Source organism: Branchiostoma belcheri, unplaced genomic scaffold (genome assembly GCF_001625305.1).
Source record: "Branchiostoma belcheri isolate BF01 breed outbred unplaced genomic scaffold, Haploidv18h27 scaffold62, whole genome shotgun sequence".
Taxonomy (NCBI): Eukaryota; Metazoa; Chordata; class Leptocardii; order Amphioxiformes; family Branchiostomatidae; genus Branchiostoma; species Branchiostoma belcheri.
This window is the reverse complement of record NW_017804265.1, coordinates 1445820-1470666: the sequence shown is the minus strand read 5'-3', so window position 1 is coordinate 1470666 and position 24847 is coordinate 1445820. Positions and strand designations below refer to the sequence as shown.

General features: G+C 42.2%; 2 protein-coding genes across 2 annotated transcripts; one reads left to right on the top strand and one right to left on the bottom strand.

Annotated features, from left to right (window-relative positions):
* Positions 1 to 282: 282 nt before the first annotated feature.
* Positions 283 to 6304, bottom strand: LOC109483074 (cytochrome P450 2U1-like). The gene is made up of 8 exons (XM_019786039.1): positions 6212 to 6304; positions 4689 to 4860; positions 3723 to 3909; positions 2808 to 3343; positions 2256 to 2420; positions 1818 to 1934; positions 1348 to 1489; positions 283 to 926 (listed from the first exon to the last, which is right to left on the bottom strand). Exons 2-8 carry the CDS (start codon positions 4848 to 4850, stop codon positions 736 to 738), a joined length of 1500 nt encoding a protein of 499 aa, XP_019641598.1. The 5' UTR covers positions 4851 to 4860; positions 6212 to 6304; the 3' UTR covers positions 283 to 735.
* Positions 5381 to 15166, top strand: LOC109483075 (aromatic-L-amino-acid decarboxylase-like). Its single transcript, XM_019786040.1, has 13 exons — positions 5381 to 5615; positions 8085 to 8198; positions 9220 to 9339; positions 9629 to 9763; positions 10169 to 10312; positions 10813 to 10879; positions 11108 to 11202; positions 11802 to 11869; positions 12222 to 12292; positions 12664 to 12683; positions 12959 to 13057; positions 13500 to 13601; positions 14157 to 15166. Exons 1-13 carry the CDS (start codon positions 5385 to 5387, stop codon positions 14361 to 14363), a joined length of 1473 nt encoding a protein of 490 aa, XP_019641599.1. The 5' UTR covers positions 5381 to 5384; the 3' UTR covers positions 14364 to 15166.
* Positions 15167 to 24847: the final 9681 nt, after the last annotated feature.

Here is a 24847-nt window from a genome sequence, read left to right as displayed (position 1 = left end):
TCCGGAAAATGCACCATAGTTTGTAACTATTCTATACATGATGGGACCTTTTTCATGTTCTGTTGTTTTCATGTTGGTTCATTCTTCATAGTTTCAAGTGGACAAGCCAAAGTGACCAATCAGACATCCTGTTCTTCTGCAATTAGCCAATCAGATCTCATCTAGGTAATATAACTTACCTGAATGTTGTTACTTTGTCCAATTGAATCATGAAAGTACAGTTGTGCTATGATTCTCCACATTTGTTTAAAGTTGTGAAATAAAAAACAACAATGCTATTTGTAAAATGGGTAACACATTTATTCTGAACATTTAACATAACCTTAACCTCCATTCTAAATACACCTAGTTCCACTACAGTTGAAGGAAATCTAACTTATTCGGGAATAGAGAAACAAAGGGAGCAAACATTGGCTCATGACATCATAACTAAACTTAGATAAAATACAGACTGATTATTAAGTTGACCCAAAGTTGACTTGTGACTGTAAACTGAAGTCATCACTATAAAACTTAAACTTAAACCCATACAATCTAATACAGTATACATTGTATAATGGTTAAAATTGGTTTGACACTTAGCATCAAAAATTTGTTGACACGATCCCTGTCAAATTCTGAAGGTTCAGACATTTTACGTTTACGTCAGCCAACCTTAGAAATTTGTTAACATTAACCCTGTCGAACCTGTTTACAGATTCAAAGGTTCAGACACTTCGTCCATGTTAAGTTTATTTACGTGTCAGCGACCCTCGGCACTGCCACCACATCAAAATCCACGGGGTTGTACGTGATGCCGAAAACACCCTTTTCCGGTGGTCGTGTAGCGCCCTCTGGCAGCTTGAAGTTGAAGTGCTGCAGCAGCAAGATGAATAACAGCAGCAGCTCCGCACGAGCCAGACGTTCTCCAAGGCATATCCTGCGTCCTAGAGCGATGCGATAAAATCAACCATTACTTTTTAGCTGTTGCAAATTTTCAGTCTCGACCAGCTTTTTCTGGATTAAAATGATAGAAAACAATTAAGGATAAACAAATGCAGTCTAAGAGCTTGTGGCAAAGTGGGCACCCCCAAGTGGAGCTAGCACTTCCTACTTGACTGCAGGCAGACCATTCTTCCAACTTGACCTTAATTCCAATCTGTGGTAACTGTGCCACCCACTCTATTGCATTCAAGTGCCTACTAGATGTATGAACACACAAGCACAAAGCAATTGCACCTACCCTATCCTAGACTTCCAACTTGACCTTAAGATCAATCAGTGGTTACCACCCACTCTACTGCATTCAAGCACCTACATGTACAAACACATATGCAAGTAGAAAGCAATGATTATAATTATACTTACCCAGAGAGAACGGGATATTTTCGGCCTTCTTCTGGAACTGTCCAGTGTTGTCCAGGAAGCGTCTGGGGTCGAACTTCTCCGGTTCGGTCCAGATGTCCGGGTCGTGGTGGACTGACCACAGGTTCACCTGCACCAACGTATCCTGTCAAAAAGTCGACCAAAGTAGAAAGATTTTGGTGCCGTACGAGTTTTAAGCAAGCTGTGACAGACCCAATGGCCGACTAGAACAGCCTTCTATAATCTTTAAGTAGATCTTTTGATGGCTGCAAAGACAGAATCACATTGGCCAGGCTCTATCCATTGGGCAGAAAGTTTCTTCAAGCCTTTTACAGCAAAAAAAGATGAATTTAGCAGGACACATTCTCAAGAATGCCTTGAGTTCACAACAGTATGTGGCTAGGCCCTTATTCATGCTTCATTTTGACATGACCATTCGAATCCAACCACTAGAAGCTGTCGAATCTGCTCACCTTTGGAATGTAGTATCCATTGAGTGTGGTGTCCCTGCTGGTAGCATGGTCCACGGTGAGAGGGGCCACTGTGGCGTACCGGAGTACCTCTTCTATGGTGGCCTCGGTGTACGGCATCTGGTCAAGAAAGTGGAAATTGTTTCATGAGCTAGTGCTTCATTGGTTTGTGCCAAGGCACCAGTTACCATGGTGACAGCCGCCTGGTCCAGGTCATTGACCTGATGTGTTTGGAGAAGAAGAAGAAGAAACTGAGCAAAAACAGTTATCTGTATGTTTTCCTTCTGCAAAGGCAAACATACACATGAATATTGTATATGTCTGTATCGGTAGTAACCGCCCTTCAGCCTAACACACCAGCTTCGCAGGCACGCGGCGCGGCGGCAGCAAGTTATATCACACGGAACAACCTGTTACACTCAATCTTTCTACATTTCCCACCTTTTTCCGGTCAGCCATAGTAGGAGTGCCACCCCCTCCAAGGACTTGGTCTATCTCCTCCTGAACTTTGGCCTGTATGTCCGGGTACAGGACGGAGTACAGCAGAGCCCAGCGTAGTGCGGTCGCAATGTTCTCTATACCCGCTACAAACATGTCTCTGATCACCTGGAATAGGGAACGAATGAGTGAATGAATGAAGAGTTAGGAAGAGCGCATGATACATTACAATCGTGCATCTAACTCATTAGTCCAATTCAAGTCACCAAGGTGACCAATTATTTGAGTCACACGTCATCACACACCGGGTGTATGGAAAAAACTGGGGTGCCTGTCATGCCAGGCTACCTGGCCTGTCCACCAGGCCAGGCTAGCACGTCAGGCTACTCAGATCCCCCCATTCATATCCTCACGAACCTACTCAGATCCCCCATTCATATCCTCACGAAAGATGAGGTGGACAGGCCAGGAAGCCTCGCCTGGCAGGCTTTTCCGTAAACCCCCACCCAACCAGCTATTTCCATTAAAAGCGTTTTTTTACAACATGTACTTTACCTGTACTAGCTGATCTTCGTTGACAGTAGAATTCTTGTCATCTTGATGACGTATCTCATCCAGGTATGCATCCATGAAGTCCCGGATGTTGCTGGGGTCGAATGACGTCACGTGTTCTACAAGTTGTTCCCGGATGTGATCCCTGATTTCTTGATTACACTCCAGAGTTTGGTTAAACTCCGTGTTGAGACCCGGGACCCACTTGGTCCACGGGTAGTGATTGGGCAGCATGGAAAGGCGGGAAAATTTGAAATTCAAAGCGACGTTGGCGATGAACCGTTGAAAGCCCGGATGGTCGTACTCGTACCTTGTACCACACAGCATGGTGGATATGATGTTAGAAACGGCCGTTTGGATTATCTTGGTCATGTTAAACGGTTTGCCGTCTTTCTTAAGGATTTCTTGTACCAGGCACTTGCCTTCTGCAGCGATCTTCTGGTCCAAGACGGGCTTGTCGACTCCGATTTCTCGCATTTTCAGCAGAGTGAGCTTTCTGTGTTGCTTCCAGAAGGGACTATACGGTACGTGGATGACACCTGGGTAAGACAAAAAGGTACAACAAACATGTTAAAGGCAAGCAATGTAATTTCCGGGCGGCAAAACTGGACTTTCAAAGTCAACCCTATTCCTTAGCATACTGATGAAGCAAAAATGCGAATAGCTGACAGAAAACGGTTGCTTGTTTCGTATATTAGGCTTTAGTCGTCTAGCTATTTATTGGTGGAACCAAAGAAGGCTTGTTTTTTGACTAAATTGCAAACGCTGCAAGTATGAAGTGACGGTCGCTATCGTGTTGGACAAGTGGTCGGCTTAGGCAAGTCTCTTAATGCTTACGTCTATGGGGAGCAAGAGCGGTCGTTATGGTCAGACGGCCGGCTTATAAAGGGGTAGCAAGTTTGACTACTAGTATATTACCTTTCTTCTGTGAGTTCTGTGCTGTGATGGGCATGTAGGGTCTGCTGGAGAAGTCCTCGGCTTGTTTGACCAGGGCCTGCTGAATGGTCCTGTACCCGTTGAGAACCACCACCGCCCGACTGCCGACGTGGTACATAAAGACATCCCCATACTGCCGGGCCCAGGTCATCAGCAACATAGGCTCATCCTGGAGTATACGGTGGAACAGGGTGGTTAAAAGATTTAGCACGGTAATTTGGACACGATTATGGATCACGATTATGATTTTGACATTTTGGTTTGTATATTTCTGTTCAGCCGTTTATATATGTTGTATCGTTTGTTAACTTTTCAGTTATACTGATTTTCAGTTGTACTGATCTCTGTTAACTTTTCTCAGTTATGTTACTTTATTGTATAATTTACTTTTATACAAATTGCTTTATGTTGTGTTTATGTTATGTTATATTGTTTATGTGTCCCTAGGCCCTTTTGGAAATCAACAATTTTACTGTTATAAAGGCTACCTAGGTGTTTATAAGATGAAGTAAATAAATAAATAACTGCTCTTGGTGGCAAATATGCTTATATTGACACATTGGCGCACCAAATCCGTAGTGTGTTTTTGGCACACAGTTAGACAAATTAGCCTAAGAGGCTCGGAGGGCGTCACTCCACCGTACAGGTAGGGAAGTTGTGTAAACTGCCTTTCCCAAGGACACAACGTCGGGCCACGGTTCTGAGTCCAACGCTCTAACCGTTACTCCACCGACGCCACAGGGTGGTTACAATTTTGCATAATTCAAATGTTTGAAGCAAATCTTAGTGGGAAGCAAAGTTGTAAGAAGGTAAGGTCTCGGACGTGTGACAATGACTTGATAACTTGTGAGTCTTATTCATTGGAGGTACATGTTTCTATCTTCCAAAAAATGGAGGAATATTCTACTAACTAAGGAGGCTAAATAATTATCATCTAAGCCTACTGACCTGTGTAAGACTGAGAAAGTTGCCCAGAAGGGGCCAGTTGACGGGTCCAGGCGGGAGGTGACGGGGTCTCCACAGCCAACACAGGCAGAGGAACACCGCAGCCAGCTTCAGCAAACCGCATACGTCCCACCGTGACTGGAGCAGGTCCGCAAGTAGCATCATGGTGTACAGTCTAGGGATATATAAGGGTACGTCGGTAAAGGTTAGACATCCAGGTAAAAAGATACGCCAACCTGATGAAACTATTCACGGATGAGAAGAAAAGAATTCCTTACCTGCGTTACGTGTAGTCTGAATCTCCCACAACTTCAGCATCCAATTAAAACTGAGGTCTTTGTATGCTAATTTCTGGTGTAACCTAATATACATAATCTCCAAGCAGATCATACGGTGGAAAGGCAATATCCATTGGAGGAGAGTCCATTTGGTGGGGGTAGCGCCAGAATAGGGGGCATATATAGAATCAAAGGTAACAATCTTCCCCAGCAATTCTCTTCTTGGGGAGTACAAATCAATGTTGTTGTACATGTACCTCATGCTGCGAGGCTGATTAATAAAACTGTAACACTCCCACCGGGTGGCCTCAGTGTTGAGCTGGGCGGGTGGAAATTGATAGAACCCCCGAGAGACTGGGAACCAGGCTACGGAGCGACCTGTCACCTTTGCACGTGTATCTAGTGAGGATACTGGTTCAAGATGTCGGAAAAGAAGCCTTTCCGCCCGCCTATGGACCACGAGGAGTTCCGCAGGATCGGGAAAGAGACCGTGGACTACATCGCGGACTACCTGGAGACCGTGCAGACCCGGCCCGTCTACCCGGGAGTCCAGCCGGGGTACCTCCGCCGGCTCATCCCGGGCGAGGCGCCGCAGGACCCCGAGGCTTGGGAGGACGTGTTCGCCGATGTGGAGAGGGTCATCATGCCAGGGGTAAGTACTAGTAGCCATTTTTTAAAATTTACTTCATGATTCACCACAAAATAAGGCTCATGAGAGCCACTCAAATGTTTTGGGTTGAACCAGCTGCAAAGAGTAGAAACAGCCAGTGAGGACAGATGTGTGTTGACCTATTCCAAACCCTTCGAAGGTCTCAATAAATGTCAATATCAGTTTACCTCATCCAGAATGTTTTGTTTTGTCACCTGAAATTTCATTGGATCATGGAGGTAAAAAAAATCACACCTCCATGATTGGATTAATTAAATCATTCAAAACACTTTGATGCTGTAATAATAATCACAGACAGGAAATCTCTTTAACACTAATGATTAGAGACCGTTGTTCTGGCAGCTTACTAGTGCCTTTCAGCGGAATCGCAACGTTACCCGCTATGAGGCCCGAAACGTTGCGGTTAACTTTCTAAGATCTAACATCCAGGCATTTGATCAACAGTCAACTGATAGTCCCACAAAGAAAATTCAAGAATATAAAATTTAAAGGACAGCTATTGTATAAATCGGTTGGTTTTAAGATCCAAACTCATTTTCACGACGATATCAACAGTCAAAGAGTGCCAAAGTTCTTACCTCTTTTCGCGCAAACTGTGTCCTGAAGTGAAGAAGTCGCTCTGGGCCTCTCTTAAGCTGTAAAGTCGCTCAAAGAAAAATCTTTTCGTAGAAACCGACTTTATAGTTGAGGCTCGTGAGTAAACCGGATAACAAGGTGTAAAATTCTGCTGAGTCATGTTGAAGAGACGTGATGTTATTTTAAAGAAACTTGACCCAAGGTTGTTTACTTCTCAGCACTGATGATTCTCTGCGGGATCCACCAAACTTGGCTAGAAATACTACATTTAGTAGAAAATAGACGACATATGGTAATAAGTATTGCAGATACATACCCGATGACTATTTAATTGCAAATAGATGTGACTTGAAAATAATTAAGACGAATACAATAAACAGTATTCAAAAGCTATAAGCAACTATACGATCAGCAAAAAAGGTTTTCTTAACTTTTTTTAGGTCGCGTTCACTAAGTTGGTTATTCTACAGTATATAGTTGAGATGTACATGTTCCATGGCACGTATCAGCACACGTAGAAGCTTAAAACAGCTGGAAAGATTTAGACGAATTCTGCTTTCTCATGCTGAAGTCAACGTCCGTTCAGATACCTCCTTATACATCTAATAGGAGGTCGGTGACTTTTGTACTGCTGTCGTTATATATTGTATAGTACTGCGTTGAGTTTGAACATCTGGAAAGGATGAGAAGTTCTGTTTTCTTGTACGGAAGCCAACGACAACGTCCGATCAGACGTTGACCCCCAGTACGAAGTGTTTCATACCTATAGTAGGTCGTTGACTTCGGTCGTTACATGATTCAAGATCACTTTATTGAACATTGCAGTGGGAACAATGAATTACGTCCAATTTATATTACAAAGTTTAAAAACAATACACTACAAACAAATGGTATTTCACATACTAGTAATAAGATATATTAGACAATTTACAAATATTGCAATCTGGCGCAACACCTTTTAGGAACAAACACTGTAGTGAATATTCGACTGTTAACAAGAAATTACATATATCTACATATGATGTGTTGAAATATTGTTAAGGATTGTTGAGTAAACTGCACATGTACGGTACAGGAGAGTTTCTGTATCTGTTGGTTCTTGTTATAGGGTTGGGCAGTTTGTGGCTGTTTCCACGGCCAGTGATATGTAGGTGGAAGCCAGTCTCTGTATTTAGAGCTTAGCAGAGTCCTGGCGAATTTCCATATGTATTTTATTAAGTACTGTAAAACGAGTTGAGATTGAAAACAGCTGGAAAGGCTAAAAGTCATATCTTGCCAGTTTCTTAAACTGAAGCGACCACCGGCCAATGCCAAGGACGCTGTCCTCTGGAAGGATGTATTTTTCTGTCCAGTTGCCAGCGTCGGAAAAGACCAAGGACAACGCTAAGATGTAGCCTGGGTGCCAGTCTGTTTGCAGGGCCTACACGGGCCTGTTCCTCCGCTTATGAGGGACTGATCCTGAAAACAGTCTGTCATCTAGACTTGTACCAAATGGATTAACCAACCTAACATTATTGGCATTGTCGACGTGCTGTTTGTCGACGAAGTTGGTACTGATCTGGACTGTTGTCGGTCATGTCACTGCAATAAGATATCGCAAGGTAGCGCTGTTGCACTACTACTACCAAGTTGATCCTTTAACGCCGTTCAGTCGTTTCCTCCACTGATTCAGGACGTCCGTGCCTATCTAGTCTTATGCCTGAATGGGTTAGGGTAAGATCAGGCACAATTCTGGATAGTCTCAGGGTAACAAAGACCATGAATTTGCCCCAGACACGGTTCAGAATATGTGTGTAACGTTATGTAGTCCAGAACCGTGCGTGTCTGAGCATGATTCTGTATAAAGTTCTGTATACAACACCTCTCCTTCATCAGGTGACCCACTGGCACAGCCCGGATTTCCACGCGTACTTCGCCCCAGGCAACTCCTACCCGTCACAGCTAGGCGATATGCTGTGTAACGCGCTGGGATGTGTGGGCTTCTCATGGGTAAGGCTATTCCTTTGTTTGTTTTGTCCCTGGTATTTGTATTCTATTTCTGTCAAGCACATTTCTCTGCAACAGTTTTTAGATCAGAAACCCAGATTTTTCATGGTTGGATGCTTTGATCATTTTAATGTTCTTCAAATTTACTGAACATTTTTGACAACAGATTTGACAACAGGGAAGCACAGTCAGGGACAGAGAAACACAGTCAGAACCAAGGTCAGGACAGGGAAACACAGTCAGCACCAGGGGCAGGGAAACACAGTCAGCACCAGGGACAGGGAAACACAGTCAGCACCAGGGGCAGGGAAACACAGTCAGCACCAAGGACAGGGAAACACAGTCAGCACCAGGGACAGGGAAACACAGTCAGCACCAGGGACAGGGAAACACAGTCAGCACCGGGACAGGGAAACACAGTCAGCACCAGGGACAGGGAAACACAGTCAGCACCAGGGACAGGGAAACACAGTCAGTACCAGGGACAGGGAAACACAGTCAGTACCAGGGACAGGGAAACACAGTCAGGGACAGGGAAACACAGTCAGCACCAGGGACAGGGAAACACAGTCAGTACCAGGGACAGGGAAACACAGTCAGCACCAAGGACAGGGAAACACAGTCAGCACCAGGGACAGGGAAACACAGTCAGCACCAAGGACAGGGAAACACAGTCAGCACCAGAGACAGGGAAACACAGTCAGCACTAAGGACAGGGAAACACAGTCAGCACCAAGGACAGGGAAACACAGTCAGCACTAAGGACAGGGAAACACAGTCAGGGACAGGGAAACACAGTCAGCACTAAGGACAGGGAAACACAGTCAGGGACAGGGACAGGGAAACACAGTCAGCACTAAGGACAGGGAAACACAGTCAGAGATAGGGAAACACAGTCAGCACTAAGGACAGGGAAACACAGTCAGGGACAGGCAAACACAGTCAGCATATATGTCTTCATGAGTTCCATATACTATTACTATAAAATAGTATTATATATCATATACTCTGTGTGGTGCTGCAGGCTGCCAGCCCGGCCTGTACCGAGTTGGAGTCGGTTGTTCTGGACTGGCTGGGGAAGATGCTGCACCTGCCAGAGCATCTGCTAGCCGGGACAGCTGGGGCAGGTGGAGGTGTCATACAGGTGAGTTACATGTACTACTGGTGACGTCCAAAATAACATCCTAATGTCAACGCAAAGGCAATACAAAATCGCCCGTATTATTACCGAATTTCTTCAGAATTTGAATTCTATGGACTGTACGATTTTATATCTATATGTAGGTCATGCTGTTACTCAACTTTATGGACACACAAGGAAACACACACACACACACAGCCATACACAAAACAATACATCATTTCTCTTTGAGATAATAACTTTGTCACTAGTTCAACTATAGCATTTTACACCAGATTTGTATAACATCCAGGGCACGGCAAGTGAAGCCATCCTAGTGGCCATGCTGTCCGCCCGAACCAAAGTCATCCGGCGGGAACAACAGGCGAGCCCAGAGTCGTGTGATCATGATGTCATGAAGAAGCTGGTGGCCTACACCTCAGATCAGGTAAATCACGGTGTTCATAGAAGTGTGACTCTGGCATATCCATTGTATATCAGCAAAATAGCCCATAACATTGTACAATACTTTTTGATGATCATGTTTTGCATATGAAAACATGGAAGGTTTACGGTCAACAGTTAACTTTATTCAAGAATAGGACTGCTTTTTTTAATAGTTGTGTTCTAAAAAGTATGTTTTTCCACTTCTAAAACCAATTTGTCTGAGACATAATGTGTACAGTCAGTAGGATAACTAGGGATCTACTGTTAAATAATGTTTAATGTTAAACTCGTTTCTGCAATGTACATGTATTTTTAGACAACAAATTGTCTAAAATACGAAAATGTACTGATGATCCATCTATGTCTTGATATAATACACCTACCTATGTAATGCTTCGATCTCCAGGCCCACTCTTGTGTAGATAAAGCTGCCATGATCGCTGCTGTGAAACTGAGGAAGCTGCCGACTGACTCAGACTTTTCCCTGAGGGGGTCGACTCTGTCTGCCGCTATCGAAGAAGACAAGGCCAACGGACTCATCCCTTTCTTTGTGAGTACTATAGCTGATATCCTGCCTAGTCTCCAAGGAAAGGTTTAGATTGTTTCTTCTTTCTGACATCTTTTTATTCGATTTTGTAAGACTTTTATTTTTTCGCCACATATTGCATGGTGAATTTTACCTACCAAAAGATCTACAGCAAGATTACTTAATGCTGAAGTGCTCATAAAACGGCTGGTATGCTTGATAAGATCTTTTCTTTACCTTTTTCGATAGAAAGCATAGACATAATCCGGAGTCCAGCCTTGCTAGGTCAGAGTTCTCTCTAAAATCCATTCACAGGGCTAGACTCCAGGTAAACCTACTCAGTACTTTTGTATATAACCACCATTTTGCATGCATAGCACACCAGCTTTCTGTAGATTTGTTACTTTCAAGCACAACATGTAGTGTACATACTGCCTTCTAACTACATCTGACATGATGATTTTAAAGACATTTTCAGGAATCTTTAGTTATACCTAAAACAACGAGCTTCTTTTTTTCCTCAGTGCTGTGCAACTCTTGGAACCACCCCGTCATGTGCCTTCGATAAGCTGTTAGAGATCGGCCCTGTCTGTGAGTTACACTCACGTTTTTAACAAAGTGACAAACCTTTAATGATAACATACGTCAAGACTGATTTTAGACATGCATGTAGCATAAAATTGACCTGTCAGTGTACTAGCATATGGAAATAAATCATGGAAACACAAGTAAACACACAGGCAGACACACTGAAAACAAAATTTCCGTATTCAAATAATACACGGAGAAACTGACTATATGTATGTAACCTATTCCCAGGTAGTAAAGAGGGCATGTGGCTCCATATTGACGCCGCGTACGCTGGAAGTGCCTTCATCTGTCCGGAGTACAGGCCGCTGTTAGATGGGGTGGAGGTATGTGTCGCAGTAACGGTTGCACTGAAGAGTGAATTTGTGGGAGAACAAAACTATAAAACATGATTGTTTATTGCTATACAATGGCTATACCACTGTAGAGAATCTGGTATGAATGAAGCTTTTGTTAAAGACAAGTTAAGCTACATTGTTGCCCTCACAAATTCAAGCTGTGTTTCCCTGTCCCTGGTGCTGACTGTGTTTCCCTGTCCCTGGTGCTGACTGTGCTTCCCTGTCCCTGGTGCTGACTGTGTTTCCCTGTCTGGTGCTGACTGTGTTTCCCTGTCCCTGGTGCTGACTGTGTTTCCCTGTCTGGTGCTGACTGTGTTTCCCTGTCCCTGGTGCTGACTGTGTTTCCCTGTCCCTGGTGCTGACTGTGTTTCCCTGTCCCTGGTGCTGACTGTGTTTCCCTGTCCCTGGTGCTGACTGTGTTTCCCTGCCCTTGGTACTGACTGTGTTTCCCTGTCCTTGGTGCTGACTGTGTTTCCCTGTCCCTGGTACTAACTGTGTTTCCCTGTCCCTGGTACTAACTGTGTTTCCTATCTTTCTGTATGTTTCATGTAGAACCTACTTTATAAAACAGAGTTATCTGTGATCAGTTTGCAGATTCTTTTAACCTGAACCCGCACAAGTGGCTGAGAGTCAACTTTGACTGTTCCACCATGTGGTAAGTAATAGATAGTGGACTTACCTATCTTCTATCACACTCGTCTGGGAGATAAATAAACATACAGAATATTACAAATCTATGCAATATTACTTCATATCACTAAGAATGCATGATTGATATAGATTAAGTATTGAGTCATTTTAGTGAATCTTGTACTGTAACAGTAACAGTACTGTATTCTTTTTGTATTGTTTTGGAATGCAACTTGGATACTTGGATACTGTTTTACTGTCTCTTCCACATTGTGGAAAAGAGATGTGTTTGCTATCTGTTACAGAGCACATCGCAATTATCCATATATAATGTATTGAACTTTTTATTCTGAACCCTCTACTGTCCTTTTCATCAGGGTGAGAAACCGTGCTGATGTTGTAGACGCGTTCAATGTGGACCCTCTGTACCTCCGGCATGATAACCAAGGTACTGGCAGTATTACGGCTTGAACACTTACGCCAGTCGGGTTCCTTATAACACAGATTCACACAGTTTGTATTATATGGAGTCTTACTCCATTGATAATGTTGAATATTCTCTGACAGGACTTAAATGATGAATTTGATTATTCTAATGTTGTTTATCTTCTCTTACATGTAAATCTGTATCTGTATAGCCGGTATAACCGCCTTTCGGCGTAACACACCAGCTAATAATATATTATAATGCTTTCACATTACAATTAATGCTTTCACATTACAATTTGTAGTTTGCAGTCAAACAAATTTTAAGTCAGTGTTTTGTGTATTGACAATACAAAAATGTATTAGATAACAAGATACTATTTCTACTTTCAGGGCTGGTGACAGACTACAGGGTAAGGATTATATATGAATTATGAGGATGAAGATATCAATAGTTGAATGTTTACTTGTATGTGTAAAAGAATTCTACTTACCTTTTGTTGTTTGCATTGCCGAAGCCTTATTGTGTCTTGGCACACCTGTTGTCATTAACTTAGTATAGAATATAGAAATGGTTGATAAAATTTCTGAAATCACTATCTTAATCCCTACAATAGTATGAAGACGGACCACAACGATTTAATATTCTGTGGATGAGAAAAACAAACGCCTTGTTTTTGCCCTTCAGCACTGGCAGATACCGCTCGGTCGGCGGTTTCGTTCTCTGAAGTTGTGGTTTGTTCTGCGCATGTTTGGAGTGAAGGGTTTACAACAATACATCAGGAAGGTAAGGATGTGACTTAAATGTCTTTGATGGAGCATATAGGCGGTAGATTAGATAGTAGGTACTAACAATGTATTCGGTTGCATTCAATAAATATTTGGTATGCCTGAGTGGTATCTGGACAATGTTAAAATATGTCGCTTTTAGTATGCCTATGGTGATGCCCTGCCAGGTTTTTAGAAAGCATTTCTGAAGTTGTTTCTCTAATTATTATATTTCATTGCAATTAATTTAATAAAACCTGGCATTCTGTAAGAAAGTTTAATTTTTAACAACTTGTACCCAGTAATCCATTCCAGTGTTCTCTGTAAATGTAACAACTTCGGTTCATAACAGAATGGCATTGTAAGATAATGCACTTTAATAGAGTCAAAGAGCGGTGGTAATGATGATGATGATGATGATGATGATGATGATGAAGAATATCTGCTGTACTATTCCACAGCATGTCAGTCTGGCGAAGGAGTTTGAATCGCTTGTTCTGAGTGACGATCGGTTTGAAGTCAGTGCAAAGGTGGTGATGGGGCTGGTGTGCTTCCGACTGAAGGTAGTTCCCTTGATTATACAAAGTTCTATGCAAATTGTGGTTCTAGTGAGCTTAGTTCAATATGATCAGTTTTAATAAATGTTGATTGTGATATGGGCATACATCGAGAATGCATTATCAAGCTATGGTATCCAAGAAATCTTGCCCACAAATTTGCAGTAGAAACCATATGTCCAACAGCTTTTAAGCATGATAATAAATTATTGTAATATGGGTATACATGGAGAATGCATTACTATTGAATCTAAAGAAACAATTCCTTGCCCACAAATTTGCATTAAAAATCATGAGTCCAAAAGCATGAGACAACAATGCAGTAGTCAAAGACTTACTATAGATATTTATTTAAACATAACACAATGTTGTCATGCAATACCTACACCAAAAGCAACCATTATAAATGCCAAATTTCAAACAATTTAGTGGTTTAATCCACTTTTAAGTACAGCAGGTACATGTTAGAAGATTTATAATTTTTTCATGACTGTTCCATTGTGGAAACAAAAGTTGTTGTTTCCCCTACAACATATAATGATGACCAATGTGTTGTTTTAGGGTTCTAACAGCCTCAGTGAAAGGCTACTACAGAAAATCAATGAGACCAGAAAGATCTTCATGGTTCCTGCCAAGCTTCGTGACACCTACGTCATCAGATTTGCGATCTGTGCAGCGACCACTGAGTCATCAGATATTGTGCACGCGTGGAACGTCATCAGAGAACAGGCGGATGGAGTACTTACTGGGATTCAAAATGGCGTCTGAGTTTTTATGTCAGTATTTTATGTTAGTAAGTTTTCAACCTTCACATATTGTCAGACTAAGCGTGAAATAACACATGTTGTAGTATTTCAAAATCACACATGAGGCCAATTTCAATTCTATTAAAGCCTTCAAAGTTAAACTAGAACACCACAAAACACACCTCAAACACTAGAAATACTGCATATTATTAAGCAAACGCAGCATATTTCACTCGAACTCCTACCCATGCAAAAATGGACTCCCCCATATCAACCTTTTGCACTAAGTTATTTACATCCACAAATGGCACCGGTACCCCCCAACATTCCCCCACTCCACCATGAAAGTCAAACATAGCACTGCAAATACATATGTCAAGTCTCTCTATAAGAATCTTGGTTTACATGGTAATGATGCATTTCATAATCATTTGAAAAAATGCTGCCCACCAAACCAGTGCATCATTATAATTAATATTACACTTATCAATACGATAATGAATAATTAGCATGCCAGGTATCTGTTACATTACACCCTTTTCTCACTAGAACCAAGCATTTCTGATAAGCAAATAACTTGACAAATAACTAGGTATCACAAAGTGGGCCGTTGTGCTAAAAAAATACGATAAACATTATTTGAAGGAATTGTTCAATAGGCGAAATACATATCGATGTCAATATGAAGACCAAAAAGAAAACATATATATCTAACAGATTCTTAAAATCTTTTTTTCTTTCTTCCTCCTTTCCTTCGCAGGTTCAGCTGCCTGTCTCTTCGCTTCCTCCTCTGCTGCCCGTTTCTCGACCGCAGCGCCTCTGTGCCTCTGCGGCCTCGCTGCGATAGCACTTGCCAGGCTTTCCCTTGTAGTTGCTCTCTCTGCTGCAGCCGTGACCTTTTGTTCCTATCGATGAAACATCAAGGAATATTGGCTTACCATTAGGGGATTGGACTATCGCTACCAAGGTTGGGCCCTAAATCAGCATGAACGGAATCGGCCAATTGTATGCTGTGTATTAAAATTTTCATTATTATTTCTAATTTGATAATAAGGCTTCACAATCGTGAAATATGTAACATTAGTAAAAACGACGATTCCACTGAGATGATAGGCATAAAATATGATAAATAAGGCCATAATCCGTATTAAAGATGTGGATTTTTCTACAACACTTTTACTTCAGTGGTCTGTCCAGTTATATGGGGTGTGGTTAAGTATCAAGGATTAATAAGGTGGAACGTGGACGGCCAAACACGTACCTCATGTCCTTGGTAAAATACAGGGTAACGGATGGATAGCGATGTGCTCGGGTCACCGTGCATAGTGACAAGAACCGTGGCTCTAGGCAGCAGCTTTCTGTCGATCAGCTGCAATATTTCCATGGACGTGAGGGGATTGAGGCGGTCGAGTCCCCCCAGAACAAACAATATGTTTTCCTGGGTCTGTTCCATGTGTTTCCACAGGGACTCTTTCGAGAAAGACGGTTTGTAGTTGGAGTTGTGCAGGAGCTGGTCAAATATGGCGCCTGTGATGGTGTCACAGTTTCGGACGTGGCCGAGTTCAAGTCTGTACAACTGCTTAAAGTTGGAGGTGACCATACTGTCGCCCACCCAGGCTGTCGCAAGTGCAGTGCCAACTTGACCATCACTGTCCTCAATCAGAATAAATCGCACAGCTGATGAGGGTATAATATGACTCCTGAGTTCTCCCACACTGTAAACGGGAACCCCTGGGCCAATGTTGGCGTGCACGTGACTTGTCCTTTGTACCACAACCCCTTTAAAGCTTGTACGGTACCGGTACCGGTACCGTTGGCCCTCCATTGCGTAAACCTCACGCAGACGAGTTTGTAACTCTGAAATAACACGAAATAATCATGATATTAATTGTTGTTTAGTTTCTTGGCGCATAATTCCCGACCAGGGCATGTATTAAACCAGTCACTAACTGATTGTATTCTTTGTAACACTCTCAAACTTGCCAAATTATACGATTAGTATGAATGTTGAGTTAAGGCACTGTCGTAAATGAAAATTGCACAACATGTTGAAATAGGAGTGACTTGCATACGACTTCATGTCCTTACCATTCGACTGAGAAGGGGTCATATCCGACGTTCTCCTTGTGACCGGTTTCGTTTTAGGTATCTCCTCCAACATGTCTGCCAAATTCTCATGACCACTCTGGCGAAGGACATCAACAAACAGGTGGGCAGAACATACACGGCTTGTAAGAACCTTGTAGAGAAGCAACTCTGTCTTGTCCTTCGACGTTTCGAGTGCCAGGATTTCCTGTCTGTCTTCTTTCGTCAGAATGCCCTCTTGGATAAGTTGCGAGCTCACTGACTTGGGACGTAGTTTTGTTACCAGTGTGACGTAGTTATCTGAAATAATCCTTTCCAGATCTGAAAGACAGGAGAAGACAGTCAGGAGCCAGTATACAGGCACGATTTACTGATTTACACAGAATTATCTGCCCTACGTTGATGCTGAGAAACCAGAGCAAGAAAATAGCCAAGGAGGAAGACATCTAGGTGTAGGCTATCGTGTTACCAGGATGATATGTACTGGAAAGGTATTTTAGTGAGAACCTCATGTAATTATGAATTTTAGCGTCTGTACACTCATTTAAACAAGTCAACAGGGCGAAACCATTTCGTGACAGACTGAAAAATGTTCTCAACGGAACTATGCGGCTTCAAATGTCATACTGTAGGTGCGGTGTGAAAGATGTCGGATAGCTTGAGAAATGAATCCACTCAACTATATTCTACGTACCTTCAGTATATACCGTATCATGCACGTGCACTTCCTCGAAGGATGACTTCCTTTTTCGTCTGGTTCCCATTCCAGTGTCAGCAGTTTGATACGATGTGATGGGGTCGTCGGACGTGCTTGTTTTCGACGTGGTTGGTTCCTGACCTATTGAAGAAAGGATGGTGCATTAATAGGAGGACATTGGGAAAATGGCAACGAAAATCCTCCTAATGCTAGGGAGGGAGATGGAGTGAAATATGCAGTATTTGCTCCCGAGCAAATTTCGTTGCCATTTATCGTTTAGTTGGATCTCTCATACCTTATATTACGCTATTTAGGGATCGCTCTGCAAAATATAATATACATTGTGTATGGATATGTCACGTTAGGAGTTTTGCTGTCTTTCGTATCTATCACTTCTTAACATGTTTTTGGGTGCACATGTGAAAATGAAAGGAGTCACTCATTTTGCAGAATGTAACGTTTGGAGTCGAAAGTAATTACGGACGCTCTTTCGTGTACCTTCAGATAATAAGGCACGCCCAGCATAACAATAGGGGTGACAGGATGCCTGCTCTGGGGTCATATGGATGGATGGCTGCACTCAGATGTTATCACATGATGGTGTTTACAGTGAAAGTAGCTTTCTGCTTGTATGAAACTGAAAGTAATCACGCCTAGTAACTACGCCGATGCAAGCTCAGTGTAGATGTATGCTCTTGTAGGCATATACAATAGGCTTTCTACGTGCATTAGAATGCTTGATATCCTGAATTTTATGTCGACATAGCGTGGTTCTGGTGTTCGTCATGTGGTTCTGCAATTGGAGTACTAGTAAATTCAGTATAAACAATACAATGCAAAATGTAATGCATTGACACGTACATTATTCCACTGATAGAAGTCCTGTTGTACGTATGGAAACACGTACCTTTAGTATCCGCAGTATCCTCGAAGGATTGCTTCCTTTTTCGTCTGGTTTCCATTCCAGTCTCAGCAGTTTTAGACGATGTGGGGTCGTCGAACGTGCTTGTTGTCGACGTGGTTGGTTTCTGACCTATTGAAGAAAGGATGGTGCATTAATAGGAAGGGAAAGGGCAACGAAAACCGCCTAATGCTAGGGAGTGATGGAGTGATATATGTTGTATTTGCTCCCGAGCAAATGTCGGCCTTTCTAGTTGTGGATCGGGATGGACTGGAGTGGGGTTGGATTAATACAACATAATGCAGTGGACCAAAACAACGTAATCTCAGAATAGCAATGGTGGCCATTGTCATGATAGATATGAATTTGTTATTAAGTGAATGCGAAGTTTAAAGCCGCAGTATGGAATTCAAGGTACCATGGTCAGGCTGGGCAAGGAGATTTTAACCTCCTCGGGCTAGGTATGTAGAGAAATTCATTGGTATAAAATAAAGTCTTGACGGCTAGATCGTAAAACAATTACGTCTTGAAGTGTATAGCTTTAAACATACCTCGAGTACCAACAGCGTCTTCATTGACAGGTGCCTCCGTTGTTACAAATTCACAAAATTCCTCCTGACCCCCAACAGGGGGCAGTCCTTCCTGTACACGCTGTTCCAGTGCCTTTCTGAGAAACTGTAGAAAGTGTACAGATGAAACGCGGTCTCTTTCTACTGGCCCGGCACAAAATTCCATCTTTTCTTCCAAACTTTCGTCCTCTTCGTCTGACCAGTTGCTTGAGAAGGAGACCCCTGTGTCTAAGTAGATACAGTTGTCCACTTCTTGCCTGAACTGTTCCAGTGTTGACTCCCAGTCGCCTGGTCCGATCAGCGTCAGGTAGTCTTTCACAGTCGGCGGGAGTGTTTCCGGTAGTCCCGTCAGTCTCTCTCCTTCCCACGTGCACTTGAAATTCTTCAACCACTCTGGTTTCTCTGCCATTCTTCCTTGATTTTTGTCTTAATCTTCAAGTAGGATCCGGAGAAAATAAAATGTTGGTACTTACATGAATAAGTAATGACAGTAACCTTCGAAGTATTGGGTTATATACCTTCGAGGCCGGAATGTTATTGTCACGTGGCATGTGCCTTCGCGTAGGGCTTTCGTGCGGGTAAAAAAATACCAATGGTTGGATACGCGCCTGCACCGTTGTAAAGTGCTGTCCAATCATGTCGTGCCAGGGACGTGGAGTTTACAATGATCAGTTTGGCACGCGCAGGGCAGACCACTGCACGTCAGCTATTTTTGCCAGTGCATGGATTGACTCATGACACTAGAGACTTTTTCTTTGAGGGAGTGAAGAATACAAACATACGCCAAACCTTGACAACTTAAAGGCGTAAATCGTGCCTTGTCTGTGCTACGGCCACGAGTGTATTGTAGGTAGGTCTTATTTATTCGTAACGAGTGACTGATTTTTCACGAGTGAAAGTGTGTCTCTAGTCATCCAGCTACATTATATAAAATGTAATCTGTGCTGTATTTTGAGTCGAAATCTACGGTGCCAATATATTTCTTCGTCCCCTACTCTTTCACAACAGAGCTACACTCGCCAAGAGCTCACAACCTGATGAGCACTTTGTATAAATAACTGAACGTGGTGTATGTGCGATGGAGACCCACCAGTCCGACGAACACATGGACACGTGTGATGCCAGTGCCTCACATGAAGCGATGAGCATGGACACAGCATTTCAGCACAACTGCACTCTAACGATTGAGAAGCATCCGCCAAAATGCACCGGCTGTCATGATCTTGACTGCTTGATTCATGCTATGGCACAAGGCGTGGTTGTGGCTTCGATAGACAAACTGCCGGGAGATGGACTTCCAAAAGGAGTGTATCAGATTCAGATGTCATGTAGAAAGGACGTGCCAACACCAAATCCGAAGAAATCTCAAAGGGAGGACAAGAAAGCTAAAACGTTTCAAGGACAAAAAGCGAGGTCGAATCCAAGGCAATCTGAAAACAAGGCAAAGATATGCCAACGTCATAAAGTAGAGCCGAACGCATGTCAATCCCTTACACTGCGCGGCTGTGAAGAACCAACGAGCAATTCAAAAAAGCAAGAACCAATGAATGATACTCCAACAACCCCGGCTTGCACCGGGTTCTCTACTTTCGAGTATTTGCCATATACGAATGAAAGCCAACTTGGAGGTAACGCACAACCGTATGTGAAATGCCCGCGCCCAGAGCCATTACTCCCAGAACAAGGCAAGAAGGAAGAAGCTCGTCAGGAGCACGGTGTTATCAAATTGAAACTCAAAACTCAGCTCAAAACTGTGTACAACCCAGCAATTTGGACGAGGGAGAAATTGGAACAAAAGTGTAGAGAGGCATTTGAAAATGCAATAAATGGAAGGCGAGGAGGGGAGTGTGACGAGACGTTGGGGCGGTGGATCGGCCCATTCGTGGATGACTACGATAACAAAAAGTACTGGTTTGAAGGGTACTACAAAGTCATCAAAGAGGGGAACCCTCCAACGCCAAGCCAAATCTTGAGCTTTTATTTCATTCATCCGGATACTCTCGGGAAGCGAGGAATAAGTACTAGTAACAAGTAATGTGAACTGCCTTCAAGTTGGTATAAGTCAAGATGAAACGCTAAAACGAATGGCAATTGGTTAAACATAGTTTCCTTCTTATCAATGTAAAGACTTCTTATCAATGTAAAGACTTATTTAGACCGATTATAGACTAGATGTCTAGTAGTAGAATACATATAGTAGTTTCAACTGAAGGAAAATCATCACTTCTTTTTCAAATAATTTGCAATTGGTGAATATCGTATTCAGCAGACATAATAATAATGTATCAATGTCTGTCTTGTTAAACTGTCACTTTTTGTAAATACAAAAAGATGTATTTGTGCGAATTTATGTCACTATATAGCAATTCCTACTTGTGTGTTAACAGTTCAAGCAAGATATTTGTCTTGTTGCAGTAACTTCTTTACTATTACCATTAGTATTACAACGTATGTTTTCCTTACACAGCACACCATGTATACATGTACAATGGTGTGACACAGACATGTTATAATGTACAATGCAAACATCAGTGTTCAGTATATTGCAAATATTTTATATGTTTTATTTTGCACTGCAGCCGCAGTCATAAATACAGTACAGACATATGGTATGAGTATGGTGTTTGATATTTTAGTGAGGGCTAACCGTACCCATTCTTGTTTGATTCCGCAAGTCACATTCTGTAAATACAGATCTCAAACCATCGTCATAAAAAAGCATTTTGATGAAACTAACTGATAGCATCAGTTTCTGTCTGTGGGTGTAGTCTTATTTGGCGACAAGTAGGTTCAGAGTGACATGACCAATCTTCCCTATGGAGTTTCTTTGGGGGGAGAGCCACGTCAGAATATCTCATATGTCACTACATATTAATGTTTATATTTGAGTGAACAGGTAAAGTAATGAAACTTTCCGAAGAGAAGTTTGTCTTGTTGCAGTAACTTCTCTACTATCATATGGTTATTACAAATCATGTTTTCCTTATACAGCACATGCATCGATCTATACAATGTACATGTACGATGGTTCAAACCTGGAGTAATGGAATGTAGTGATACTAAATGCAGAAGTTTTCATACGAAATGACTCGCTACTGTCGAATGCTCTCCGCCTATATCTGAATGTGACACTTGAAGTGGAAAGTCATTACAGGTGTTCTTTTGTATTTTGTATACAATATCTTCACAAGACACGCCCAGGACAACAATAGGAGTGACGTGTGGTAAAGATAATTGAGCTGTTTCAATCGGTCACCAAAATTGCTTTTGACTCTGGGACCATATCCATGAATGGGTGCATTCATCTGTTATAAAGATGAATAGGTTTTACAGACGGTCTTCATAATTACGCACTGGCGATTACTAGTACTATATATGACGATAAAGATATGAATATTAATATGGGTTTGGGCTTTGCCAAGCTTCCTTCCAATGGTACCGGTAACATGGGGAGGCCAGATGACCATGATAAAACCTTTATAAGCATTACAAGCATATTTTGATAATAGTACTTTCAGACATAAGCCAAATAAAGAATCGTGAAAGACCCTAACTCATCAGGTGTTTGTCCCTGGGTGTCCCTCGGGACAGGTTGTGCTTTTTACTCCTCGATATAAACTGCGGTGCACCATGGGATACACCTAGCAACCATAGCCTTGGAGAGAAGGTATCTTCATAGTATTTAGCACGGTTTACGAACATGTCGCCAGGAGGCACTTTTGGCTACTCTCCAAGCAGAGGTTGGTGGGGAAGATTGTTCTAATATGCTCCGAAAAAAGGAAACAATTCCTTGGCGACAAATTTGCGGTAAAAATCATACGTTCAACTGCATGAGACAACTTTGATATTTGAATTTATCGAAACGTAATACAATGTTGCAGAAAGTACATGAATACTGTTAGTTAAAATGATAAACTGTCATAGAAATGACGACGAATTTGTGATGTTTCCAGCATATTATTATGCCTCACGCTGGTTGTACATTGTTGCTTGAACGCCTTCTTGTATTATTTATGATGGAAAATCCTAAAACAATACCAAAACGCTTCACATTTGCTTTTGTTCTTTATTTTTACCAAGCGCTCTACAGTAACATCACATAAAAGTTCTGTTAAAGAGGTAAAGGTTAATTATCAGTCCAACAATGAATGTATGTCTGTGACAGGTCAATTGATATGTCCCAAGTTTTCACCAGAAGCGTTTACCTCTTACGGGATTTACTGTGAAATGCCAGATGTCTTAGTATTTCAAAATCACACACGATGCCAATATCAAGCTAAAGGCATTGTATTCTTGTCATAGATTTGTTCAATCACCGCAATACATATGTGTCAAACTTAACATCGCAATACATATGTCCAATATAACACCTCAATACATATATCCCATATAACACCTCAATACATATGTCCAATATAACACCTCAATACATATATCCCATATAACACCTCAATACATATGTCCAATATAACACCTCAATGCATATGTACAAAATAACACGTATGTCCAAAATAACACTGCAATACACCAGTTAGCCTTTCTGCAAGAAGCTTGATTTACTTGGTTACCGGTTATAATGCATTTGATAATGATATACTTTGAAAGGAAAACTACCCACCTCAGTTGTATATCATCATATACTTACATGTATCCGAATACAATAGTTCCTCAGTACATCATGTAATGGTACCTATTAATCCCTTTTCTCTTTGTGCTTTGTTCAGTAGTCGTTGCCATACATTGTACCATGTACAATTGTCGAGAGTAAAGAGACTATTTTTTACACAACCAAGAATTGCCCCGAGGAAGGTGACAGACGGTGACCGAAACTTGTTGTGTAAAAAGAGTCTCTTTACTCAGTGTCTTACCAACCTGATGAAACTGCTCACGGATATACAACTGTCGTGCAATTGGGTTCTTTTTCTTCTAGTTCTACGTTCCTGGTAAGTGAGGGTGATACGTGATTTACTGCAAAGACCTCCTTGCTGAAGCTAATCAGATTTTATACTTCCTTTGTGGAAGTTTAAATGAACATAGGCACTGCATTGGTGTGGATATATCAAGTCTATTCTACACACTCGTGTCTCGTCTCACTGCATCATTATTGCAATCACAGCAAGGCTATCAACGCGACACAACATCATACTTTCATCGATAGTTTTCAAACGGAGACAAGAATAAGAATCACAGCAAGACAAAACACACCATTAAGTAAGTGATAAAAGCTGTGAAAGCACGGACTGTTAGTGGGCCCATTTGGGTGTGCAATTATCGATAGATATATTGAACTTTTCAATGTTCTCGAGGTGCATGTGTCTTTCCACAAACACAGGAGCTCCTAAAAGTTAGGTTTTAAGTGCCTTTTGCAATCGGGCTCGAGATCAGGACCTTTAGTTATTTGGTATCAACCATCATAGCAACCATCATAGCCCTGCCCATCCATGCCCCCGTATTCGCCCCCTCCGTATTCATAGCCCTGCCCATCCATGTCCCCGTATTCGCCCCCTCCGTAATCAAAGCCCTGCCCACCCATGCCCCCGTATTCGCCCCCTCCGTGGTCAGCTTCGCAACCCCCCATGTTCATATGACTCAACTGATGTCTCATCATTTCCTGCTGCATCCTTGCTCCATGTTGCATCATTGCTCCACGTTGCATCATTGCTTGTTGTTGCATCCTTCCTACATGTTGCATCATTGCTCCACGTTGCATCATTGCTCCACGTTGCATCCTTGCTCCATGTCGCATCATTGCTCCACGTTGCATCATTGCTAGTTGTTGCATCCTTGCTCCATGTTGCATCCTTGCTAGTTGCATCTGGGTTTGAGCAATTTGCCGCCTCTCCTTATTCCTTGCAAATGATGCTGCCTCCTCGGCCTTCTTTCTCTATATATTGGCAAAGCGTCAAAGCCAGGTTACCAAGTAGGAGAAATACATGACATTCCATTCGATCGCACTGGATGAAATACCATTGGATACCGATGGATGAAATATCATTGGATGAAATACCACTGGATACTGATGGAATACCATTCACAGTGTATGCCTTCTGTAAATGACAGTTGCCATTGAGCTGTACTATGAAAGTGGTCTTCCCCCCCTCGAATATAGGTCTGATAATGATACCTTACCTTTTTCTCTTCTTCCTTAACTCGACGCTTTTGAGTCATTGCTTCCACCTCAGCGTTCCTCCTCTATCGGGAAATCATCAAAGAAAGGTTTAGTACTAAGAGAAACTAGTCATATATATATATAT